Source organism: Epinephelus lanceolatus, chromosome 3 (assembly GCF_041903045.1).
Source record: "Epinephelus lanceolatus isolate andai-2023 chromosome 3, ASM4190304v1, whole genome shotgun sequence".
NCBI lineage: Eukaryota > Metazoa > Chordata > Actinopteri > Perciformes > Serranidae > Epinephelus > Epinephelus lanceolatus.
This window is the reverse complement of record NC_135736.1, coordinates 25,774,776-25,798,904: the sequence shown is the minus strand read 5'-3', so window position 1 is coordinate 25,798,904 and position 24,129 is coordinate 25,774,776. Positions and strand designations below refer to the sequence as shown.

Here is a 24,129-nt window from a genome sequence, read left to right as displayed (position 1 = left end):
AGACACAGACAGTAGACAGCATCCCAGTCAGGTTTCTTTGAGTATCATTAGTCCAGTGCATCACTGGATTGCATTCAGTCAGGACCCCAGCCCTGAAATGCTCAGTGCTGCAAACACCCCCTCCACCATCACCACCACCACCACCACCACCCCACGACTCAAAAGCCCCAGATGTGTGTGTCCTCCTCAGTGCGGGGGTAGGGGACAACTAAAGGAGGAGGGATCTGGCTCTCAGTCATGAAGAACCTGCTACTTTCAACTACAGCTTCCTAAATCTTTGCTCTGATGTTATAAGTGATAACAAACATCTGCCTAAGTCTTTAGATATTTCAATCACTCATAGTTGCACACACACATCCATGCATACACAACATGCATGCAGGAGAATGTGTGTTCAAGCGGCAGTTGGAGGATAAGGAGGGGGCTTCCTGTCATTTGAATTACCCTCTACATGTGGGGTCAATATGTGCAATGCTTAAGTGTGTGTGTGTGTGTGTGTGTGTGTCAGGGGTGAGGTGGGGGCAGCTGTGGGAGCTGCACCCCCCTCCCCAATACTCCCCCCTCCCTCTAAAAAGGCTGTATAAAGGAGGTGGGGGGAGAAACACCTTTGTCACTTTGCTCTCAGAAACAGAGACAATCACACTCTCACTGAACACACACATTCCCAAAGGACATACTGATTATCCCGAGAGAAGAGGTACATCTGGATACTGGATCCTCCCGGGAAGGGCCTTCTGGACTGAAACAGGAGAAAAAGACAACACCCTGAGCATCATCAGTCCAGCTCAGACCCAGAAAGACTCTCCAGACCTTTGGACAGTTATCATTAACTGACCTGTTCAGAGGTTAACTGCTGCCCAGCCATGAGGATCTTCAACCTGCTCTACCTACTCCTGCTGCTGGTAGCCGTTCTTGTACCAGCTTACTCCATCAGACCAGGTAAGCATCCCAAAACGTTAACCAGCAGGTGTCCGTTAAAACCGCAGAAGGTCAAACATAGGTCCGGGTCAACTGTTTAAGCGGCGTTTTAATTCACTGCGCAACGTCCGTAAAACCGCAGGTAACCATAGCAACAATAATTCTGCTCTTTACTAGCTTAACTACTTAAACTAGCTTAACGCTCAACGTTGAAACAGACTAAGTTTAAACATATTACAAGTTAAATTAAGTTCAAACTTTTTAACAAAGTCCGGGTCAACTGTACCTTAAACTGCAGGTAACCATAGCAACAGTACTTCTTGCTAGCTAAACCACTTAAACTAGCTTAACACTCACCGTTGAAACAGACCAAATTTAAGCATTTTAAAAGTTAAAATAAGTTAAAACTTTTAATATATATATATTTAGTTCCTTAAACGTTTTTTTTTGGTGGGGGTTACGATATAAGCGCGATAATACACTCCGAAATACAAACAGACGCACCGTCAATCATCAGGCCTTGACTCAATCAATATGTGGCGCGTTCATGGATTGTCGTATAGTGCGTAAACACGAAAACTCTAGTTGGGAGAGAACATTATCATGAGCCTCCTGTTGAGGAACAAACACAATAAATCAAATAAAATAACGACAGTGTCAACAACCATCGCTAAAAAAGAGCTGTAAAGTCAACCTCAATGCCATTACATGTAATTAAAACCAAACCGTTACTTAATTACATCAAAGCAATCGAATTAACTTACTAAAAGGGGCTCAAATTTAAATGTTTGCTCCTTGAATCAATACATATATAACACAATATAATTACTAATTTGGGCTTACTTTTGATCCATCTGGGGTGACAACGTAAATAGGCTATTCAGAGGTAATTACCTTGAATGAATGCGTTTAACGGTAGTTTTTGCTATTCTTCCCATTTTGCCAACATGCCCTGAATGCAGCACTGGTATAACAAACTTGTGGTATATTGTTGGTTTTAAATTATAAAGTTTAATATTAAATTTCAATAAGCGTAGCTACAAACTGCATGTTTAAGATTTTGTTTTTGATAACAAAAAAAAAAGAAAGAAAAAAAAGTAGACACCATGTTGCTCCCGCCTGATGTAACAGGTGCGCCTTCTACGCAAACCCAGGCTGGTTTGCGGTGATCTGCGGTGGAGACATACAGCGATGGTTCAACAGAGAGGCCTTGGGGTTTGAGGTCGTGATTAGGTTCACTTGATGATGCAGAGGGGAGGATGAGGAGGGAGGGCGGGGAGAGGAGTGCCGCCGGGGATCGCACAGCGACCCCAGTGCGTCCCTTTGTCCCCGACTGGAAAACACTCCGGCGCGCTTTTGTTAATCACGGTGTTAAAACGCCATGCAAATACCCGAGCTTTATTAACATGACATGGAGTAGCAGTGCCAAGTGTAAAGGAGCCTACCTTCAGGCGTGGGGAGCTGTTTCTTTCAGAGGGGAGAGAGGAGGAGGAGGAGGAGGGGGGAGGAAGAGGGAGCCATAAAGTCATCTGGCAGTTTATCTCTTCCTGGGCTTGGCTGGCAGTCTGTGAACTGCAGGAGTCAAAGTGGATTTATTAGGGACGTTTAAAAATAGTCATGTGTTAGGTCTGTGTGTCCCAGTTTATTAGAAAGGGGTCGCCCTGCTGTTGGTGAATGGGTCCAAACAATAAAATCCCTTTAAAGCAGGCTTACCTATAGTCAACAGAGGATAAGTTAGGACATAATTAGGCTTAGTTAGTTTCATAATCATACTCACTTAGAACATGGCGGCTGTAGGAGGTGTTATTTTATCTCTTGTGGTGCTGAAAAGCTCAGGCTGAGTTACTGTGCACCATTTGGGATTAATTAAGCCTCTCAGGTGATATACAGGGCTCCACCTGCAGACATAAATCTTGTTTAAAGGGACTTTTTACACCTAAAATTACATGTGATTAGCAGCTCATTCATGCAGCTACAAACGTATCTCTGTTATGAAACATCAGCTTCTCCAGGGGCTTTATTCTGCATATTAAAAATCATCTCTTTCTTTCAGATTTCCTGAACTTAAGGAGAAAATACCACAGACACCACTGCCCACACAGACGCTGCCTGCCTCTCCACTCCAGAGTACCCTTCCCCTAAAGGTAAGACGTGTGCACTCATACATGTGTTTCTGTGTAGAGGAGGTTATGAGCCGAGCGGTGTGATACACAGAACAAAAACAGGTTACAGGGCCGGCAGGTGGCAGTTAAGAAGGTGTGCGTGATTAGTGGCAGAGGTGTGTATTCACGCAGAACAGGAGTGCATGGAGGGGGAAAAAGGCTCAGACATAAATCTCACTAATGATGAAGAGGAAGGCTTTGGTGCCATTAGGAGAGAGGGGGGTTTAGTTTTAATTTTTTGGACTGCTGTACACGCAGTTAGTTGTTTTGTCCTTCTCTGTACCTTTCAGCAGGACATTCAATTATGTTTTTTTCCACTGCAGGTTGAAGCACAAGATTGAGGGTGACCTAAGGAGAGGAATATGGATATGAAGCAACTACAGTGTGCATCCTGGGCACCATGGATGGATCCCAGTGCAAACACAGACTGAAGGGGAGGAAAATGCCACCCAAAGACTGATATGTATATGTAGCTGCAAAAAGCTACAAGACACTGTCTTCATTTCCAACAAAATATAAACGATGAATTGTTTTGGCACCCTGGTGGACACAGATCTGGGTTTGTCCAGCTGCACAGCACAGCTGCCAGAAGAAAATGTTGGCTTGTATGTTTCTACAAACCACAACTATGTTAAATTTATATGTTTCTAGGCATCATATCAATGTTTCTAAAGTGATGTAGTATTTGAGCTGAATTTGTCATGCAGAGGTGGAACGGATGGTGGATGGCCTGCCAAGCTGCAGACCCCTGATTGAGACCAACAAACAACAAACACTGGTTGATTTTTAGCAAATGCTGGTGGTGTTTCCACCGGTGTTTCTGGCACCAAACATGAGTGTTTTTAGCAGCACTTTATGGTGTTTCCTAGCAGCAATACTGGCGCCAAACCTAGGTGTTTTTTACGACACATTGCTGTGTTTCCTAGTGGCATTTCAGCCACGAAAAGCTGGGTATTTTTCATGGACACATAAGGGGGTTTCCCAGTGGCGTATGGGCCAAGGAACCAGGGTGTTTTTCACTGACCCATTCCTGCTTGGCTATTTTAAGCCAAAACATGATCTTTTCCTAACCATAACCAAGTGATTTTTGTGCCTAAACATAACCACACCTTCACCACAGAGTTGTTAAGAAACCTAAGATTTCAATGTACCCGCTGTAACATAACGTAAAATGTATCTGTGGTTTGTAGAAATGTACAATTCAAACTGGTGACTGGTTTGAGCTGCAAGCACCGTCCCTCTTCGTCATCAAAAGCCATAACTTTTGTACGGAACAAGAACAGAAGAAAAGGAGCAGCAACATCAAAAATATTTAACACTCACGACTCAAAAGCTTCGGACCAAAGAGCTGGAAACATCTTAGTGACTGCAGCTACGATGACCAGCATCTACATAGTATTCCTATAAAGTGTTTATAATGCATGTATGCACTTCAGATGTTTATTGTATTATGTGTTAAACTTTTTAATAAAACATGTATCAGTGAACTGTTTTGTTTTTACTTCACGAGTTTGAAAATATCTTTAAATATGTAGCCTAAAAGCCCATGATAAAACATGACCCCTGATACCTGAGCACTCCACAGTGCTCCCTAGAGAGGTCACATGAGAAAGGAGTCGTAAATGCTCCCTGTGGAGTTACGGACGCCAGAGCATAAAGAAATCACAATGGGGAGCAAACACTACGGGCTAGAATGACGACCTCGATATTTCGTTAACGCAGATTCCCGTGACTGTTGAAATTTAACACAGAAAAGGTGAGGCGGGAAAAGACGTTCACACCAGCTAACGCTGACCCTGCGGTGTCTCCATTGTTTGGACCTTTTCTTTTAGCTCTAAAGGTACAACATACAAAACAAACACAAACCTGCAGTCACTTACTTGGGTTTCACTGACGTATTGTGTCAACTGTTGCTCCTGAAAAGGCTTAAAACACGTTAAATAAAGGAAAAGGTGTATATTACATATTTATTGGAATGTGACCACAAACACACAAACTCAGTGATTGAACAGATAGAAAGAAAACTGCTACCAAACAAAGCATTTACACATTCAGACAGATAAAAAAAAAAGCACTTGCAGACAATTTACAGTTACACCATCTCTTTCTCTTGTTTGACCCTGATACGTAATAACCTCTCCCCCCTGTATCCCCTCGTCTGTCAGTTCCTCCTTAGTGCAGATGATTTCTAAAACAATTTCACCACTTCTGATTCTCTCACAGTAACACAAGCGGCAGTGGACGTGGGTCACCGGGGGTCATAACACAGTGATAAAAACCCCTCACCTCTGATCTGTGACCCATGACTCCTCTCCTCCTCCTCCTCCTCCACCCCTATTTAACTTTCCTCCACTTACAGCTCACCTCCTCCCGCGTTATCTTTCCATCTCAGGTGCCTCGTGCAGAGGCCCGCCTGTCTTAAGTCACAGGTGCTTGTGTGCACAGGGATTTCCTTACTTTTAGTCTTTTATCCACTGTTTTTTTTAGCTTCTCATCCTCTCTTTCAAACCCACAGATCCCCCTCTCCTTCGTGTTGAGAGAGTGGAGTGTTCAGATGATCAGGCTCTGGTTTACAGGCAGGAGGAGGAGGAGGAGGCTGGACTGCGGTCAGTGCTGAGCGGAGAGGTTGAGCAGCCTCTTGCTCAACAAGGTGTTGTGCTGTTTCAGGTACTCGATCAGGTCGGCCTGCTTCTCCACAACCTCCTCCAGACTGGAGCCCTCTCTGTGACACAAATAACAACACATGAGCCCTTTTCACAGTCAGTCAACACTGCTGGTTTCATCTGTCTCTGTCTGTCTCTCACAAACCAACAATTAACTGATATAAACTATTAGTAAGTGTATGCCCAAAGTCTGACACAGCTGATACCTCTGTGCTTTATACCTCAACTGATCTCCAAAAACCAACACATCAATGTGTCACACTTATACCGGGCGACATAATCTTTTGTTACCTTAATTTAGGGCACTGTATGGAAACTTTATCTGGAGTCAATCCAACACACACCTCATCCTGCTGTTGTAGATACTTAGCAGTGCAACAAATCCATGGTTAAATACAATCCCCACCACAGTTTACTTCACATTGCCACATATTTTAGTGAGCCATTCAAGTCCAGATTAAATGAAAATGCCTTTTAAACCCTTATAAATCACATCCCTGGCCCTACTGTGCACCTATTTACAAATATGTGCCAATAAAAACAGACACAAATCAATTTGTTTGTACTCTTATATTAAAATGCAATGACGTTTTCTTCCTGTAAAACAAAATCTGATGCTAATTTGAACCAATAATATCACGACATCCACCCATCGATCAGTCTGCAACTTTTAACCGCACAGAGCTAAGAGTCATTAATTAGCTAGCTGGCAACAACATGCTACATTGGTGTATCTTCTTTACCCCGAAATACCGTGGTAATGGCTCACTGGTTAGAATTCATTCACTTCAGGAAAGTGGTATCTGTGGCAGCTCCAGAGTGAACACCAGGCATTTTACTATGGACTGCTTCAGAAACTAACGTTACATGGAGCATATGATGGACTTTGTCTCTTTCTCCCTCATAGATAGGCTACTGCGACACCATCAGAGTTAACACCGTCCTCCCAACATTATGTCCAACCTGCCTATCCCGTTTTACTCGGAAATATATGGCGATACTGAAGCATGATACTCAAAATGCTGTTTGATCTGGACTTTAAGATCCTCTTTATAAACATATATGTACATCTTCAGTAGGAAAAATGGGCTTGGGGCCACAAACAGGCTGGAGAAGCTAAAAAAAACTAGACTAACACATTGTTGGTTTGGGTCTTTGTAAAGGATTTGTTTAACAATGACAAAACTATAGTGGCCAGCTGTGTACTTGGATTTTAATGCATCCGAACATAGCTCCTTATTACATGAATAATCTTTAATGGCTCCATTCAAACATGACAAGTCCATTATGAATAGAGCTGCAATGTTTGTGCAAAATTAAGCATCTGGTACATGAAACAATGATACAGTACAGCTGAAGAATACAGCTGGTTGGAGAATAATAGAATAAACGAAGAAACGTGGTCTCAGTTTTCTGAATAGGCTGCGACAGTGATGGATTTAAAGAATTTATTTGCAACTGAAGAGCACCAGGGATGAGAAAAATGTTTGGACGAATTCGTATTTGCTGAGATGCTGCATGTATTAAACCTTTTGCTCGATATTCAGACTGTGAGCAGTTGGCATGGATCAAAACTTAAGGGAGGGAGGGAGACAGATGGTGTAATGATTGCTGTGATTTTCTGAAGATTGTTTCCCCTTTTGTTCCACACTACAGGGGGGAAACAAAAAAGTATGTCATGGTTTACTGGATTGATTTTTTTTATCTTTTTGCAAGAGATGATAATTAAATGCCAAAAATATAACTTTAATCTTAAGTACTTAGACCAAGACTGACATTTAATATCTCTGTTGCTGTTGAAGTCTTTATGTTAATGCAACAACATTCAATTCAGACTTGAGCTGCACAGCAGTACAATGATTAGAAGTACAGACGGGCGACTCAGAGGCTTATTCAAACACGACAGTGACACATGAACTTGCCAGCCCTTACTCGTAAGGTGGTGCACATCTAAAAGGGGCTGTGGACAGTGTGTGTGTGTGTGTGTGTGTGTGTGTGTGTGTGACAGAGTGAAATCTGTGTACCTGAATCCAGTCTCAGTCGGCAGGTTCGTAACACTGTAGGTGTGTGAATGCTCTTCTTGGCTCACGTCTGGTGCAGCTCGCGCCCTGTTGAACCGCATCACCTGGACTAAAACCACAAACAAAAAAATCTTCAGTTACTTTTCTAACAACACCATCAAAGTGTGTTTTATCTTGTCACTTGCACATAAAGACACACAGACATTACCGCACAGAAAGAGCTCTTCAAAAAACATTAATCACTCAGGTGAGAATCTGCACACATTTGTTTTTTTATTGTTGTCCATCCCTCTCCCTCTCCTAAACACACACAGGTTGTTATATCCTGCACTTAGTCCTTATGGGCCGCCATATCCTGCACTCAGACCTCTAATTCTCACACCCTAAACATACACCTTTTCACAAGAGGAGGGGATGGCAGCAAGGTGTGGCTGTGGAGTATCCAGCAGCTGGAAGAGGAGCCAGAGCCAAAAATATGGGAGATGTTGGTGCTGTTTGGATCAAGATAAGGCCGCGGTGTATTTGTGGGGTTGCAGGGCGAGTGTGTTTGAGGAAGGGCAGAGGGTGGAGCTGGTCGAGTATTGATAAGACTGGAGTGTCATTAGCCAGAGGAAATTGTCAGGGAGGTTCTAAAGAGCGCTATCTTTACTTTGCTACAGTGCAGCATCTCAGCATCCACACTCACACACAATCTAAAGAAATACTGCACATTCCTGCATAATGAGGCACTAAATCTGTGTGTGTGTGTGTGTGTGTGTGTGTGTGTGTGTGTGTAAATACAGCAATAGTAAGCAGGTATGTGTGAGAGAGACAGAGACATTCCAGAAAGGCAGAGAAATGAAGGTTTGTTTTAAAAATGACAAAGAAACACAAACTTCCACACAACAGGGTAAAATATTTGCCCTTTTTTGTTCAAAAAAGACACCTGACAAGTGGTTGCACGTACAAAAATAACTGAGAATAAAAACAGGTCAAAGGGATAGTGGGATTGTTTGGAGAAGCAGGCAGGAGTACAGCCACAGAAGCTAACCAATGTGCTGCTGTTGACGAAAGGCAGCAGCAAAACATACTTTAGCCACCTACAAAAAAAAATCAACATCAGGTTAAGTGCAAGCTATATTTATAATATTTTCACCACTTTACCTTTCGGTCTTTTCGACAGGGAACTACACTGAAAGTGAAACTTATCTATGCTCTCTTCAAAGCCAGACTGAGCTGACAAGAACAGCACATTTACCTTGCAGAACAAAGGAGCTGCTGATCTACTGCTGCCTCGATCAGTTACTTGGTTTGTGTGATTGTGTGAGTTTGGTGTTATAAAGGATTAGTTTGGATTCACCAAAGTCACACAATAACACAAACAAACTAACGATCATAGCAGTGGTACACTAGCGACTCCTATGTTCTGCAAGGTGAAATTACTGTTTCTGGCAATGGATTCCGTCTTTTAAGAGAGCATAGATAACAGCCTCAGTTCCCCATCTGAAGAGCTGTTTGATAGCAGGGTAAAGCAGTAAAAATATTCTAATTACAACATACAGTTAAGCGGACATTGATTTTTTTAGGTGGCTAAAATAAATTTTGCTGCTGCCTTCACCCACAGCAATATGTCTCTTAGCTTCTGTGGCAGTACTCCTGTCTGCTTCTCCAAACTGGGGGCATGCTGACTGACATTTACTGTATGAAATACACTGACTATGGAAAAGCACCTCATACAGCCCAACTTAAAAAATCAGAGCTATTCCTTCAAAGGTCCAGCGTGTAGAACTTAGTGGGATCCAGCAGTGAGGTTGCAGAACTGGCGCTTCTTCTGTGTGCCAAGCGTGTAAGAGAACTATAGTGCCCAACACGAAACCTCAAAAGACCCTGTCTAGGGGCCAGTGTTTGGTTTGTCCGTTCTGGACTACTATAAAAACAACATGGTGGACTCTGTAACTCCATATTTAGATATAAATGGCTCATTCCAAGGTAACAAAAACACAATTCTTATTTTCAGTTGATTATAGACTGATGAAAACAGTTATTTATATTAAATACAATTTCTGCCAATTGCCCCTCAGTTCTACACACTGGACCTTTAAGGTAACGCTCTGATTAAAGCATTTAGATTCACAGCAACATGTTTAAAGTTTGCAATCGGGAACACTGACACTTGAAATATTATGAGAGATTGCAGAGGTTTGAGTTGAGACTTGGTTAGCAGTATAAATGTAATTACTGTGGAATTTTTTGTAAAATAAATATATTTGATAAACTGTCATCTTGTTATCTGTTAATATTCATGATGTGTCTGTGCTGAAAGGAAGCGGCACTGGTTTGATTTTGTGTTGTCTGTTTCTCTGTTATTTTGGTCACTGCTTGTTTTTGAAGAATGTTCTTTCATGTTAATTGTTTGTTTCTGTCATGTCTTTACTTCATAATGCCAAAAACACATTACAAAGGTGTGTATGTGTAACAGTAATTTGGATGATTGATTAACTGTTGTGTGATGTGCTACTGAGATTTGTAAATCAGTTAATCGGGTTCTGTTTGTGTTTGTTGTATTTGTATATTTATAAAACCTGTAAACTGCCTGAATTAGTGCACAAACAGAAAAGAGATATCAGGGTGAAGTCAAGCAGTTGTGGGGAGCTGAGTGTGTTACAGCAGGGGGCAAAAACAGACAGAGATACCAGGATGGATGGATGGAGGGAGCAGTGTAAAGAAGTGACACATTTCACACGCCCCTGTTAGAGACTCTCACACGGCCGCACAGACAGTGCTCAGACCTGGTCTCTACTCAGATCAATCACACATTAAGAAGTGCACATTTCCAGGTGATAACAGTGAAGCTGCAGAGGTGCTAACAGCTAATGGTGGTCACCACTCTACACTGCCTGAATCAAAATCAAAGAATTGCAAAGGAAATGGATCCCAGCAAGCTCGGAGCCTGACACAAGACGAAGAAGAAGAGCAGTGTGATTACATTTGAGTTGCAACACGGGACATTAAAGGAGTTCACAGAGGTATGCAAGTCTACGGTCTGTCCATGAAACTGTGTCACGTGCAGGAGCTTCAAGGTTCAAAGACTTCAAGGAGATACCTGACAATAGCACATGTACAAATTCTAACAGACATAAAATAAAGTCAAAGAGCAGATGTACAATTAATGTGTACATACAAAAACCACGGGTTCACCTTTTTCCACACATAAGCTAGTACCTATACAGGAAGAATGTGCGGACCTCACGCATTCTTCAGATCAGGCGTACACACAGTTTTAGTTGAGATAGCTGCGGGTAATATGTTAAGGACAAGATTAAGTTAAGAGACGGGTAACATTATTTTAAGGTTGTTTGTCACTTTCACTGATTATTTTTGCAGCATTTCTCATTGACAGATCCGATGATTGGTGAAGGGGCACAAGAATCGATGCGCAAACATGAAATGAGACTGCTTGTTGTGGAGGGGCTGCTGACTGTGGTGACCAATGTGAAAATGCAAATAGCCCTATCAAGAACACGTGTTTGGTTTGTTTGTTTGTTTGTTCTAGGCTACTGTAGAAACATGGTGGTGCAACATGGCAGACTCAGAGGACCTGCTACCTATGTAGATAAAAATGTCTCATTCCAAAGTGACAAAAAAAGACTATTTGTATTTTCAGGTGATTATACACTAAAGGAAACATACTTATTTTATTATATTCCATTTCTGCCAACATATCCTCCTAAATCCTACACACTAGACCTTTAAATTAAGATGAAAAAAGTTATGTTTTTTTCACCAAAATCAATCACATCATGTGATCTGAAACAGCTTAGAATGCTGTAAAAAGTAATAGTCTGGGCTATTATTTGCTTCAATCACTGCACTCAACCAGTGTATAGAGAGAGAACATTACACCACTCTTTTTACAGGACCTGAGGATTACAGCACCAAGAATGAACTTAACGATTGAATTGTGGAGAAGCTAACCGAGCTAAAGTGAGAACATTTATATGTGTATGACAAGACAAGACAAATTTATAGTTTTTGTATACTTAATGAACATCATTAGCATAAGAATGTTGAGATAATGCTTTGATTATTATAGTGAGTTTTACTTTGCACATCTATTGTCTGGACCTTCAGTGATAGAACAGGTGTGAACAATAACCTTCAGGTATTTATGATCAAAAATAGGGCATTTATCAAACATCTTCAGTCTTACTTCTCTCCTGTCATACAGTACGTGTGTGTGTGTGACACAGGGGTATACCGAGGGTATCTGTATCTGTGTGTGTGTGTGTGTGTGTTAACCCTGTGCCCTACAGTGCTTACACTAAGTTGTGGCGAGGAGGAGAGGAGAGAGATGTATTCTAAATTAAGTCTTTGAAGGCCAAGGCACGGCTTTGATGTGCATGGAGGTCTATAGAGAAGAGTGTATTCATGTTAAAATGAGAGAGGCAGAAACATACAGCAAACCTCAAAGACACACACACACACACACACACACACACACACACACACACACACTTACAATGAGCATGCACTTCAAAGAGAAGTTGAACGAGGCCTTCCTGTATGGACTTCATAGCTGCAGGCATTATATCTCTCCTTCTCTGTCTCCTTTAAAGGCAGTTTGTCTTTCCTCCTCATGAACTCACCGATGTCACCTTGACTCTGTTGGAGAATGTGCGTACGTGCTCGTGTCGGTGCTTTAAAAAAAAAGGTTTGCGCTGCGAGGCGTCGCTCAGTTTGCATCGTGCCTGACTGCACTAATCTGAGCAGGAATGCGGCGGGCGAACACAGATGCCCCCCTCACACACTGGATCACCCTCACTGTAAACACAAGGACAATGTGTGTGGGTGAGTATGTGTGTCCCTGTGTTTGGGTGGAGTGGGTCGAGGGCTACCCTTTGGCTAGGCTAAATCCTAATGCCTCTTATCTTCTCTCCTCTCCTCTCTGGTATCTTGATCTCCAATCTGTGCCCCTCAGCTGCCAAACACACCTTTAATATGAATTTCCTTTTAATTAAAGATTCTTCTGTATCAATATCCTCTGATGCAGCGTCTTTAACAGCAGTTTTCCTTTACACACTGAGAGGGAGGCCGGTGTACTGGACCTCACCTAACAATCCAGGGAGTATCTAAATTGTTTATTGTCTGTAAGTCTTTTAAAATATCATGGATTACAAATGACAAGTTTTTTCTCAATTACAAAATACACACTGCAGGCTGAAGTATTTGTACTGTGTGGGGCTGAGTATTATTTAAAATGCTTTGATATTTAATCAGGTTTAATGTCATGTTTATTGACAAAATATAAAAAAAGGAGGTTCGGATTTAAAAAGTTTTTATGTCTTCCAGCTCCTTTTTGGACATGAAATACCTAAGTTGTTAACTGAATATGTTGGCAGGGAATTCTTATTTTATTTTCTTACTTTTATTTTAACCTTTATTTTTTACTTATTTCATCTTTATTTGTGTGTGTTTGAAAAAAAAAAAAATCAAACCTGAAATCCAATCTAATATCAGTCCCAATCTGACTGAATTTCTGAATCATAAACCATGAAACAAACCGTAAAGATTTTATAGCTTATTTTGAGGAATTTAAACTTGTTTTCTTTTTTCAAATATATTTTTAATTCCACAAACTTCTAAACTACAGCAAATTAAACTACATCAAGGTTCTGTCCTACCACAAAACAAGTTTCTTAAAACGTTTTCCTAGCAAAGGTGATTAACGTGTCACTTGATATCTCTGGGTCCTATCTTTGCTCTCTGTGCATTATATAACTGTCTATGCTAAGCGGATGAACATAAGGCGCCAAATGATGTGGTATAAATGTTGCATGACAGCCTGTACTACACACCACCAAAAAAAAATGTGCACATTCTTTTTTTTTCCTTATTATTACTCTTCTTTCTTTTAATTTTGAATGTTGTTTGTACGTTTGTAATTGAGTGTTTGTTCAAATGCTAAAAAAAAGAATAAAATGTTTAATTGTGAAAATGTTTCCTTTAATGAAATATGATCTAAAAGAGGCAAAAATATGACTTAGATTTGTCACGTTTTCGAAAGTAGGTAGTATAGACACATTTGAGTCTGTGTACTGAGGTCTGACACTGATCACTTTGTGAGAACTTAATCTGAAAACTACACACTGGTCTGTCCTACGGGTGTGTTTATTAATGGTGAATTTTTATATTGTTATATCTGCATTATATACATGCCAAGGGACAACAGCTGGGAGTCTGTATTGCATTATATCTGGTGTAATACATTTATTGTACTCTGTCTCTGTTCTAAATAAACCAATAAATGAAACAAAAATGAATGAAAACTGACCTCCAATTACTATGTAGCCCATCAAACAGACAGATAAATTTTAATGGGACTTTGTGCTTTGTGCTATGATTTTTATATGATATTAAACAATCTTGTAACAGAATTACTGTTACATACGTACTGATATATATATCTTAATGTCTGCATGAAATTTGGAGGAATCTTGGGATGTAACAAAGTGTGTTCTTTTCCTGAGAATGTTGCTAAAGCTTTTTAACAGCTATTATAAGGCTGTGGTTTGAGCGAAATGTTAACATCAGCATGCTAACATGCTCATAATAACAATCCTAACCAGATGGTAGTAGGTATTATGTGTAAACCATGTTCTCTGTCTTAGTTATTGTGTTAGGATGCTAATTAGAATGCGAAATAAACACAGAGTCATTGGGATTTATCCACTGGGGACCATGAACGTCTATGACAAAGTTCATGACCGGCAGATGTTGCTGATGAAGGGATGTTTACAGCAACTACACTATATGCATGTGAGATGTCACCTGTTTAATTTAAGGCATGTGCAGGGAGCATTTAGGAATAATTATAAATGTCTCCAACACTCAGCAGTTTAGTATGAAATAGTATTTCATTATATGAGAGCCAGCTGCAAAATAGCACTTCAGTAACAACAGTACATTTTGACTAGTTAATTAACACATTCATTCACTTCTTTGACTTTAATTCAACATTTTGACAGCCTTATTCTATTTTATAACCCAAACTTTAAACTACAAAAAGGCTTAAAGGGAATAAATGAATGCAAAAGACATTTAGGACAAATGGTTTCATCATGTTTGGGTGAGCCATCCAAATAAACTACGTACGAATTTCACTGCTTTCCCAGATGCGACTCGCTCTATTATTGCCATGACTTTTCCACAGCAAATAAAGTAAAGTTTTACAGCACTGGCAGTATGTTTTGCTGTGTTGCAAAGTGACTGAATTCTCCCAGTAAGTTTTTGCACCTTAAGGCCATTTAAACAAAGTTACCAACACAGTGGAGTCAGATGGAGTTACAGAAAACATATTTGTTCCTGACCTCAAAGGAACAGACACCGAAAGATAGAAAGATAGACAGGGATGAGTTTCATCCTAAGTTTGCTTGGTGTTCGAATCAGAAGCTAAAAAAATCAGCAGCTTGGCAGCTCAGAGAGAGACAGAGAGAAAGAGGGAGGACAGAGAGCTGAATGGTTGATTGTCATGCTGTCGAGTCTGAAAAGGGCAGGGCAGGTATTGTAATGCGAATGTGGTCAGATAGAGAGTGGGGGGTAGTGTGAGTGTGTGTGTGTGTGTGTGTGTAATGTAATCTACAGGGTGTGTCCCTCCATATACCACTACTGATATTACTGCCACCATCCACAGGAAGACGATGCTGCATTGTTCCTGTAACACTGGAAAAAAAACGCACTCATCTTACAAACTGTAATTGGAGAGAAGTCTCGTAATATCATAATACATGATACTAACTCAGCGAAATTGGGGAAGCACGGAAATGTGACACAAGATACAAGAAATTAAGTTAGTATTTCAGCTTTTTTCATACCTCCTCCTTTTGAATAAAACATGAAATCATTTACGCAGGGCTTAAGTTAGGTAGGTTAGCTGCCAGGCTGCCTTTCAGCAAACAGAATTAATATTTTGAAATTGGAAAAATCGCATTTTTTTAAATACAGATACAGCAAACAATGTCTTTATCCCTAGTTCAGAAGAAAGGGTGCAAGTGTAACTAATAAAGCTGTTAAGACATGAGCCCTCTTGGGTGTTCATGTGCTCCCTTTTACCTCTGAAGTTAAATTTTACTCGTTTATAGGTTTATGTGTTATTGTGGGAGGTGGGTGAGGCTTTGTGGGCTGAAAGCAAGGGGCGCTGTGCACTGTCTGTTTTTCATTTGTTGGAGGAGCAGGCCTGTGTGTGTGCATGCACTGAAGTCTGATATATATGCAGTCAAACCTCACTTGACTACATTAATGTCTGCTGTTTTACAAGAGTCACCTGCAATCCCAGAGTGAAATAATCTCTCTCATTATTAAAATATCTTCACTGAGATCAGTTTACCTGTGTAGTGGATGAGGCATGGCAATGCCACCAAGAGCTCAATCCCCAGGATGCTGAGCAGCATGCAGGTGTGCACAGTTGTTGATAAACGTGCAGCCAGAACAACCAGCAGCAGAACATTCCCTGCACATTAACAGAAAAACACAAACACAGCATTACTGCCACCTTGTGGAGAAAAGTGACCTCTACACGTGCAGTTAATGGAATTTTTGTTGTCTGATAACCTGTGTGAAGTTGTACCTGTAGAGTGCACGGAGAGCGGCAGGTGCTTCAGTCCCTGCATCTGTCTGTAGAAGCGCAGGTATCCTCTGCTCCTGGCCTGGCTGTGGTGGTGCTGTGCACACGCAGTGAAGAACAGCACCAGCACCCACAAACACACCTTCCCAAACACAATGATGCTGTCGCCTCGCACGTTACCCAAAATGCTCATACACACCTCCTGTTGGCCAAATTCCAGCACACACAGCACTGCCAAACATATTGACAACACCACGAACACAACCTGAAACGAAGAAGAGAGGACAGTGAGTGAGACAGATGTATGAAACAGGAGATGTCGGGACAGACCAGCACACACTATGACTATTATTAAACATGGAAAATAAAGTGAGTCACTGTGAGTGTCTCGGTTAAGAGGGCAGAGTGGATAAAGGCCTTTACATGTGCTGCACTAGTCAGATTACTCTAGAAAAATCTGCAGATAAATTTCTTGATTACTCAATTGGTTGTTTTGTCCATAAAATTTCAGGAAAAAAGCCCATCAGAGCTTCCCCAGATCCCAAATTGTAATGTCATCTTGTCCAACCAGCATCTCAAACCCTAAAGATATTCGGTTTATAACGACATAAACCAGAGAAAAGGACATACATCATCCTATCGAAGAAGCTGAAACAAGCAAAGGTCTGGCATTCTTGCTCAAACCATTACTCAGATGATTATTTATTATCAAAATAGTTGTATTTTGTGTCTGTCTCTACCAACCAACCAGTTCATTAGCTAATTGTTTAGGCTCTGCATTACTGTAGCAAAAACATCACAATATCAATAGTAACATAATATCAAATTAAACAAGAATAAACATCATAAACATATTATATTAAATTTGGTTTAAATATTGTGTTGTGCTTTCAGCAGTTTATTTCCAAATCCAATCATTTTGGAGGGTTTTAAAATCACAAGTACTTCAATTTTTTTCTGTCAGATGTGTAAGGTTACTGCTGGTACTTTATTAGGGAATAACAGATGTTATTACAGTGCGTGTAAAGACAGTGATTGTATGTGTGTAAATGTGTGTGTGTCATACATGCAGTAGAGACAGGAGGGCAGCATGGCAGGGTGTTGGTATAGTCTGAAATTCCCTCCTGATGGCAGAGTGGAGGGCATCAGCAGAGATCAGAGGTCCATCCACCAAAGACTCCTCCTCTATGCTTCGTGACATGTCTAATGAGGGACCTGCCGGCTAAAACAAACAACACATTATTCTCTATGTACAGATTAGTTGATTTAACTACAAAAATATGAGTTTTTAAATATTCAGTACCAACTCTGTTATTTTTACCACCATTGTTTCAGCATATAAACCTGATTTATTTGTGATTTCTGTACAAGCTACTTCTCCCTCCAGGGGACAAATCAAGTTTCTCTTATCCACTGGTGGAAAGTAACTAAGTACATTTACACAAGTACTGCACTTCGGTACAATTTTGAGGTTCTTTACTTGTGTATTTCAATTTTCTGCTACTTTATAGTCCTGTGATATACTTCAATAATAATTATTTTAATTACTTGGAGATTGTGATCAATAATACCAAATATAATCAACAAACACATATTAATACTTTTGTACATCTACTGAAGAAACATTTTGAATGCAGGATGCAGGAGGATTTATACACTATGGTATTGATGCTTTCACTTTAGTAAAACATTTGAGTAAGTTAGTTCTTCCACCACTGCTCTTATCTTGTATTGTGTCTCCAATATAGTGGTATTTATTAAGAACCAAAACATATCTGTGAGCAGTCATGTAACCTGTCATCTTTCAGTAATGACTAATGGTTCATCCCCCAGAAAAACAACTAACACAATCTATTAAACTCGACCCGGACCACCATTATTCAATTCATAGATTGAGAAGAGCAACAACAACTGGCCAGTTTATATCCGTGTATGACTGTGTGTTTATGCCTAAAAGGGAAACTGAAACTAAAAACCTCTGCTGTGATTAATCTTGAATCTGCACCACAACAAACAGAATTTACACTGACAGCAGGAAACAGCAGAGAAACCACAAAATCATTGATCACAAATCTCGGTTTTACTGTTTGTTAGAGCCGATTAAAGAGCATAAAAGACAGCTTGTAAAAGATAACCACACGACACAAACACAGTCGTATCGTGACAGTTGCTGTTTTTAGCCTACTGGCTAGCTAACACAGGCTAACTGCCACACAGTATTTACTGCTCTTTAACGGACAAGCTAACCGTTACCATGGCAGCCAGTTAACGTTAAATATACATATACATACTGCATAAAGAGAGGGTCCCTTTGAGTCCATTTTGTGTCGGTGTTCGATGTTTTTAAAGAAAAAATAAAAGAACAACAACAAACAACCATTAGCTTACATGCTACCAAGAGGGCGGGGCGAACAGCCACTTCCGGTACACTTCCGGTTCCCCTAGTTTATGGATCCGCTTGTTTCTGGCGCAATAAAGCCTTCAATTTTATTATTATTATTATTGCTGATTTCTGCTTATTATTACCAGTACAAAAATATAAATCCTGTCCTGACATAAATACAAGTTTTCTGAAACTTATATTGTTAAAGAATTTGAGAATTTGACATAATTTCTTGTTAAACAAAGTTATGGAAATTTCAAAATCAGCTTTATTGGCCAAGATTTGACCTCGTTTTTTAAATTAATTAATTAAAAAAGATTTGTTACCAACTTTTATATAATACAATACAATACAATACAATACAACAATAATACACAACAATTACCCCCACCTTAACCTGGTCTTAGTAGATCAACTGAAGGAGGAGAAGAAGAAATAATGATAATGGTAATAATAATAATAATAATAAATTAGATTAAATTAAATTAAATTAAATTAAAACTAAAACGAAGAAAAAAAATTAATGAAAGATAAAAAAAAATAGGAATAAATAGGTCATACGGGATATGACTCCTTGCCTCCTTCCCTTTGTCAATAAGGAGAGCCAAGGCACCAGTGGTTGACTCTTCAGCATTGTGCATTTTTTGCTACTGACATCTTCATATGTTATATCCAATAGTCCAGTTTTAATTACCATCTGAAGTACTTGCGCAGATATAGACATAACATCTAAAAACAAGGACAACAAAGCTGAACAACATAAACATTTGACTACTATAAATATTGGTTTTCTGTCAATTAATATATATTTAAACCATTCAAAACATTAGGTGCATTAAACAGGTTTTTGTGAATGAATAGCATCTAGGAAAAAATACAAAATTATTCTTTTCAAACATCCAAACAGGTAACTGTAGTCTTTACTCCACAACATTTATTTAATAGCTGTGGCTACTAGTTACACAGCAGATTAAAATTACATAACTAAAATAGCAGGGAATATTCTGCTGCAAAATAAGTACCTGTTTGTTATACTGTAGGTACATTTAGCTGATTAGACTCCTGTTCTTTAACTTAAATAAGATCTTTATTCCAGGACTTTTACGTTTACTTTAAACTTTAAGCATATTTCTACATCATGTTATCACTACTTTTACGTAAGTTAAAAATCTAAATTTTTTCCACTGTTGTTTACATGTTGACCTATGTTAGGACCCTTTTTTATTCAGTTGAGAGGATTCATTCTTTTACCTGCGTACTTAATCTGCATTCTAATTCACTTCACTTCACTTCACTTCTTTATTATGTCCCAATATGGGCAAATTGGGTTGCCGCAGGCACAGGCATTATAAACAAATTGCAGAAAGTACATTTGCAAAAAGTACATTTGCATGAGAAACAAAACACACAGATAAATAAAAATAAAAACCTAAGAGCATACGTCAGTCAGACAAGTATTTTTGCATGGGGGTGGGGGTGGGGGACAGAGTTCGTAAAGTGCAATTCAAAGTGCTATGTGTGATTTGCATACCAAAACAAACAACAACAAAAGACAGATGTCATCCCATTTAAAATATTTTATTGATAAACATACACTTGCTATAAAAGACAATGAACTGAGCGCTCTGTTCCTCTGAGTGATGAAGACGCTGTCAGGTGTTCAGACTGAGGCGATGACACACAGAGGAGAGAGGCGTTCAGCTCAGACTCTGGGGAGGCAACACTTGTGAGAGAGGCAGATGAGGAGAGATTATAGGAGGACGTTGTGGAGCTGTCATTATAAGGAGGAACAATTAACAGGGAAGCAGCAAATCACTTTGTGTCATTGGTTTAGCTCATGGAAGAGGGGGTGGAAGAAAAGAGCAGGTGATTAGAAGATCCATTTGAAATGTTTTTTGCTGGTATGGAACTGTGCTTCAAGTCAGATCACACATTGCAGTCGCACCTGTACATGCATGACCTCATACACTCACGCACACACACACACACACACACACACACACACACACACACACATACACACACATGTGCCAAGACCCAGAGGTCCGTGTGGGTGTGAACAGCTCCTGCACATACACTAGCCCTCTCGCATTCATTACATAAGGCACTGATTCGGATGCAGTCAGTCTATGAGAATAAAACAATGGCTAAAACATCTTAAAGGGAAAATATTTAAAAATCCAAAGAACAAGTATATAATTAATAACATGCATTCTCATTCCTGTAAAATTAATTATAAAGAAAAAAAAAAAAGCTTGTGTAAGTTAGCGAGATGCCCAAAAAAAAAAAAAAAAAACGGAAAATATCATGATGATGTACAACATACAAGAGGAAAGTTCAGCTGTCGAGACGATAACAACGTACGTCAAACTCACACTACGTCATCTGAGCAATACTCACAATAACTTATATATGTTCTTCTTTCATGCAAAACTGTAAACACAAAACCCAAAAAAAGGATGAGAAAGTATGATGATGATGAGTAAGGCATTGTAATGGTCAAGCTACTTCCGGTTTTCCAACCCAGACCTGTCACATGATCAGTGCAGAAGCAGGGGTTAATGAATCAAGACTTTGAGACTGATGTGCAGTGGTTCAGCGTTCAGCGTTAACATGTTATCAGATCCTTATTTTAGTGTCTAACTGTGCTAAATATGGATGTGCAAAGGTCTAAACACGTTGATTTGTTTGATTACATCCATGCTACACGTATTAAAATGTTAAAGTGTATACATGTGTACAGTTAATAAGCACACACACTGTTCTGTATGTGCATGTGATGCTGTGTCACTCAGTCTGCATGTCAGTCCAGTTTTTGCTCTCAGTAACATCCATAAAGCTGTTTGTGCAATTCAGGAGAAAGATGATGATTCTAAGTTTTCAAGAGAATTCCAGAATTTCCAGGATGTGAGTCAAAGCTCAAGAATTCTTCTACGTCCAATCACAGATGAGGACAGTGGGGACTTCCAGTTCATCATAGTGTGGTGGGCTGACCTCTGCCTGCAAACACATGGAAATATGTCTGTAAAACGTCTGCTCTCTTAACGTCTTAACATATGATCAGGTTGTTTAATAACACTGTTTCTTGTCAGAGTCACTGTGTTAGACCCTTGACATAAGGACATTAATAACATGATGCTGGCCCCTAACCCCATTTTATAAAGGGTCTAGTTTAAAGGGACAGTTCACCCCCAAATCAAAAATACATATGTTTCCAAATAACCCCGTGGAGGAATCCACAAGAAAAGCACTGGAGCACTCAGATCACTTGTGATGAATTTATTAATGACTAACGTTTCGACGCCAACTGCGTTTTGACTCTGATGAAGACGCAGTTGGCGTCGAAACGTTAGTCACCTTTCTGTGAGCAGTTTCATGTAGGAACTAATTTCTTTCTATCAAACTACACTCACGTAGAGGGAAGCAAGCATCTACTCATGGACAAGAGGCTCATGCATATGACAGCGAGAGGTGGAAACATTTCTAGCACCCTCCTCAGCTGAGCTGTAATGTTAGCTTGCTCAGGGGTGCTAGGTGAGCTAGCAGTAGATTCACACTTCCTTCTGTGTGGTGATACAGTTACCTGTGTCCTCCTGTAAAAACATAATTGACATTTTTGTATCAAAAACTACTTCCACTTCATAATCCTCCGTCACTATGACAACCAGCTGCTTGCCACATCCTTGAATGTGGGTTAAGGAGCTCGTCAAGTATTGCATGCCCTTTGTTTTTTCTAAGGATGTGAATGTAGTTCATGGGGGATTCTCACAACTAATGTGCTCTGTATGTGTGTGATAGTGTGTGTGTCATTGTGTGTGTTCTCACCCCGAGATGCAATATAGCACTCATGACAGCTCAGCAGTCCGTTACGAATCCGTACGTCAGTCCCTGTAGTGGCGTCACCCAGCTGCCCTTCACACACTCCACACTGAGAGAGACAAATACAGTTGACTATTAACATCATACACAGAGAGGGTTGTTTTACACAGGCTATCAAATGGTTTAATATGTCTCACAAAATTAAAGATGAGGAATATCGAAAATAAAGCTTGTGCTTTTTACTCCTGCAGAATATCAGCCAACTATCTGTCTTTCTTTATAGTGTTTGGAGATAATGTGATGGAGTGCACATGTTTCAGTAAACTCTGTATATCTTCAAATCCTTCACACAGAAGCCAGAGATGCTGCTTCTGTGTGAAGTAAAATGAAGTATGAAGTACCCAAATTAGTGTGTATGTGTGTACCAGAGTAACACAGTACCTTAAAACACTGTATGTGGAAAAAGAGTCCCAGTGTATCGATGATCATAGCAGCTCCTTTTCCCAGAGGCTGAGAACAACCAGTACACAGTCTCTTCCCACTAACACACCTACACACGCACACACACACACACACGCACAGAATGAAAATAGATATTAACGCATCTTCACTCCATTTAACAGTGAAACCTAATTTCTATCAGACGTGCAGTTGTGTATGTGTATGCTCGCATCATTACCTGCTAGGTGAGGGAGGCTGAGGTGATGAAGGGGAGATCTGCTGTTTGCTTGTCACGGCGTCATGTGATTCAGACCTGTGGTGAGAAAACGACAGAAAATGAAATTTTCGCACATCCAAAATATTCGTAACATGTTTCAGATGATTGCTGTTTATACATCAGAAAAGTCTCTCAGGGTGCAAAAACAAAATTTACATTTTTGTCATCTGTGCTGTAGAGTGCTGTAGCACTATTCAATGAGACATAAAACACATTCATGCAGTTCTTCCAGCCATTTGCTCTCCATTAAAATCTTGGCATTCTAATCAATAAGGAAACATGGATAACTTTTCCACGTGTGCTGCTATTAAATTAATGTAGCAATTTAGCATTAGCATGATTTAGCATTTACACATGATTGTCACCTTTGTCCACAGTGGCCCCAGTTTAGCAAAAGTTAGACAGTCTTGCTTTCACTCACAATTACGTCATACGCTCATTCATTTGCTACCAAATTAGCTGGAATCCATTTACACAGAGAAGAGCATTTCAGGACGCTCCTCCAAGAATCGCCACCTTAACGTGGTGGAGGGATTTGCGTGTATCCGTGATCCTGGGAACTGTGTTGTCCGCAGCTAATAGCCCCTGGTAGGGTCTCCCAAGGCAAAGTGGTTCCAGGGGAGGGGCCAGACTAAGAGTGATTCAAGAGGACGTTGATGACTTGGCATATTCGGACTTCCAGTACCTTGCCCAGTATGGGGACACCGGGGACACTCCCCTGGAGCTAGACCTGGGCGGTAACTTGCTAGCGAGCATCTGGTGGGTGGGCCTTGGGACATGGGGCCTGGTCAGGCTAAGCTTGAATAATTAATATGGAGCTAGCACCCTGTGGGCCCACCACCCACA

The 24,129-nt window shown here is 40.2% G+C and overlaps 3 protein-coding genes across 10 annotated transcripts in view; 1 reads left to right on the top strand and 2 right to left on the bottom strand.

Moving 5' to 3' along the window:
* The first annotated feature begins 479 nt into the window (after nucleotides 1-479).
* Nucleotides 480-4,513, top strand: apela (apelin receptor early endogenous ligand). Its single transcript, XM_033625121.2, has 3 exons — nucleotides 480-939; nucleotides 2,972-3,062; nucleotides 3,404-4,513. Exons 1-2 carry the CDS (start codon nucleotides 864-866, stop codon nucleotides 3,058-3,060), a joined length of 165 nt encoding a protein of 54 aa, XP_033481012.1. The 5' UTR covers nucleotides 480-863; the 3' UTR covers nucleotides 3,061-3,062; nucleotides 3,404-4,513.
* Nucleotides 4,514-5,033: 520 nt separating this feature from the next.
* On the bottom strand, nucleotides 5,034-18,792 carry tmem192 (transmembrane protein 192). The gene is made up of 6 exons (XM_033623155.2): nucleotides 18,655-18,792; nucleotides 17,430-17,585; nucleotides 16,367-16,628; nucleotides 16,127-16,249; nucleotides 7,768-7,873; nucleotides 5,034-5,802 (listed from the first exon to the last, which is right to left on the bottom strand). Exons 1-6 carry the CDS (start codon nucleotides 18,682-18,684, stop codon nucleotides 5,688-5,690), a joined length of 792 nt encoding a protein of 263 aa, XP_033479046.1. The 5' UTR covers nucleotides 18,685-18,792; the 3' UTR covers nucleotides 5,034-5,687.
* Nucleotides 18,793-20,308: 1,516 nt separating this feature from the next.
* The window catches only part of LOC117255091 (LIM and calponin homology domains-containing protein 1-like), a 33,579-nt gene continuing 29,758 nt past the window's right edge, over nucleotides 20,309-24,129 (bottom strand). For all 8 annotated transcript variants that reach the window (XM_078166186.1, XM_033623659.2, XM_033623663.2 and 5 more), the window contains 4 exons: nucleotides 23,245-23,319; nucleotides 23,007-23,115; nucleotides 22,572-22,674; nucleotides 20,309-21,746 (listed from right to left, as the gene is read on the bottom strand). In XM_078166186.1, the coding sequence (XP_078022312.1) occupies nucleotides 21,721-21,746; nucleotides 22,572-22,674; nucleotides 23,007-23,115; nucleotides 23,245-23,319 (313 nt within the window). In that variant the 3' untranslated portion in view covers nucleotides 20,309-21,720. The remainder of the gene's footprint in view (nucleotides 21,747-22,571; nucleotides 22,675-23,006; nucleotides 23,116-23,244; nucleotides 23,320-24,129) is intronic.

Coding starts and splice junctions, on each gene's coding strand:
- tmem192 (XM_033623155.2), bottom strand. CDS start 18,684: ATGGACTCAAAGGGACCCTCTCTTTATGCA. Junction 16,250..16,366: donor GCTCTCCGTGCACTCTACAG/GTACAACTTCAC, acceptor GTTAATGTGCAG/GGAATGTTCTGCTGCTGGTT. Junction 5,803..7,767: donor CCGACTGAGACTGGATTCAG/GTACACAGATTT, acceptor TTTGTGTCACAG/AGAGGGCTCCAGTCTGGAGG.
- apela (XM_033625121.2), top strand. CDS start 864: ATGAGGATCTTCAACCTGCTCTACCTACTCCTGCTGCTGGTAGCCGTT. Junction 940..2,971: donor AGCTTACTCCATCAGACCAG/GTAAGCATCCCA, acceptor TCTTTCTTTCAG/ATTTCCTGAACTTAAGGAGA.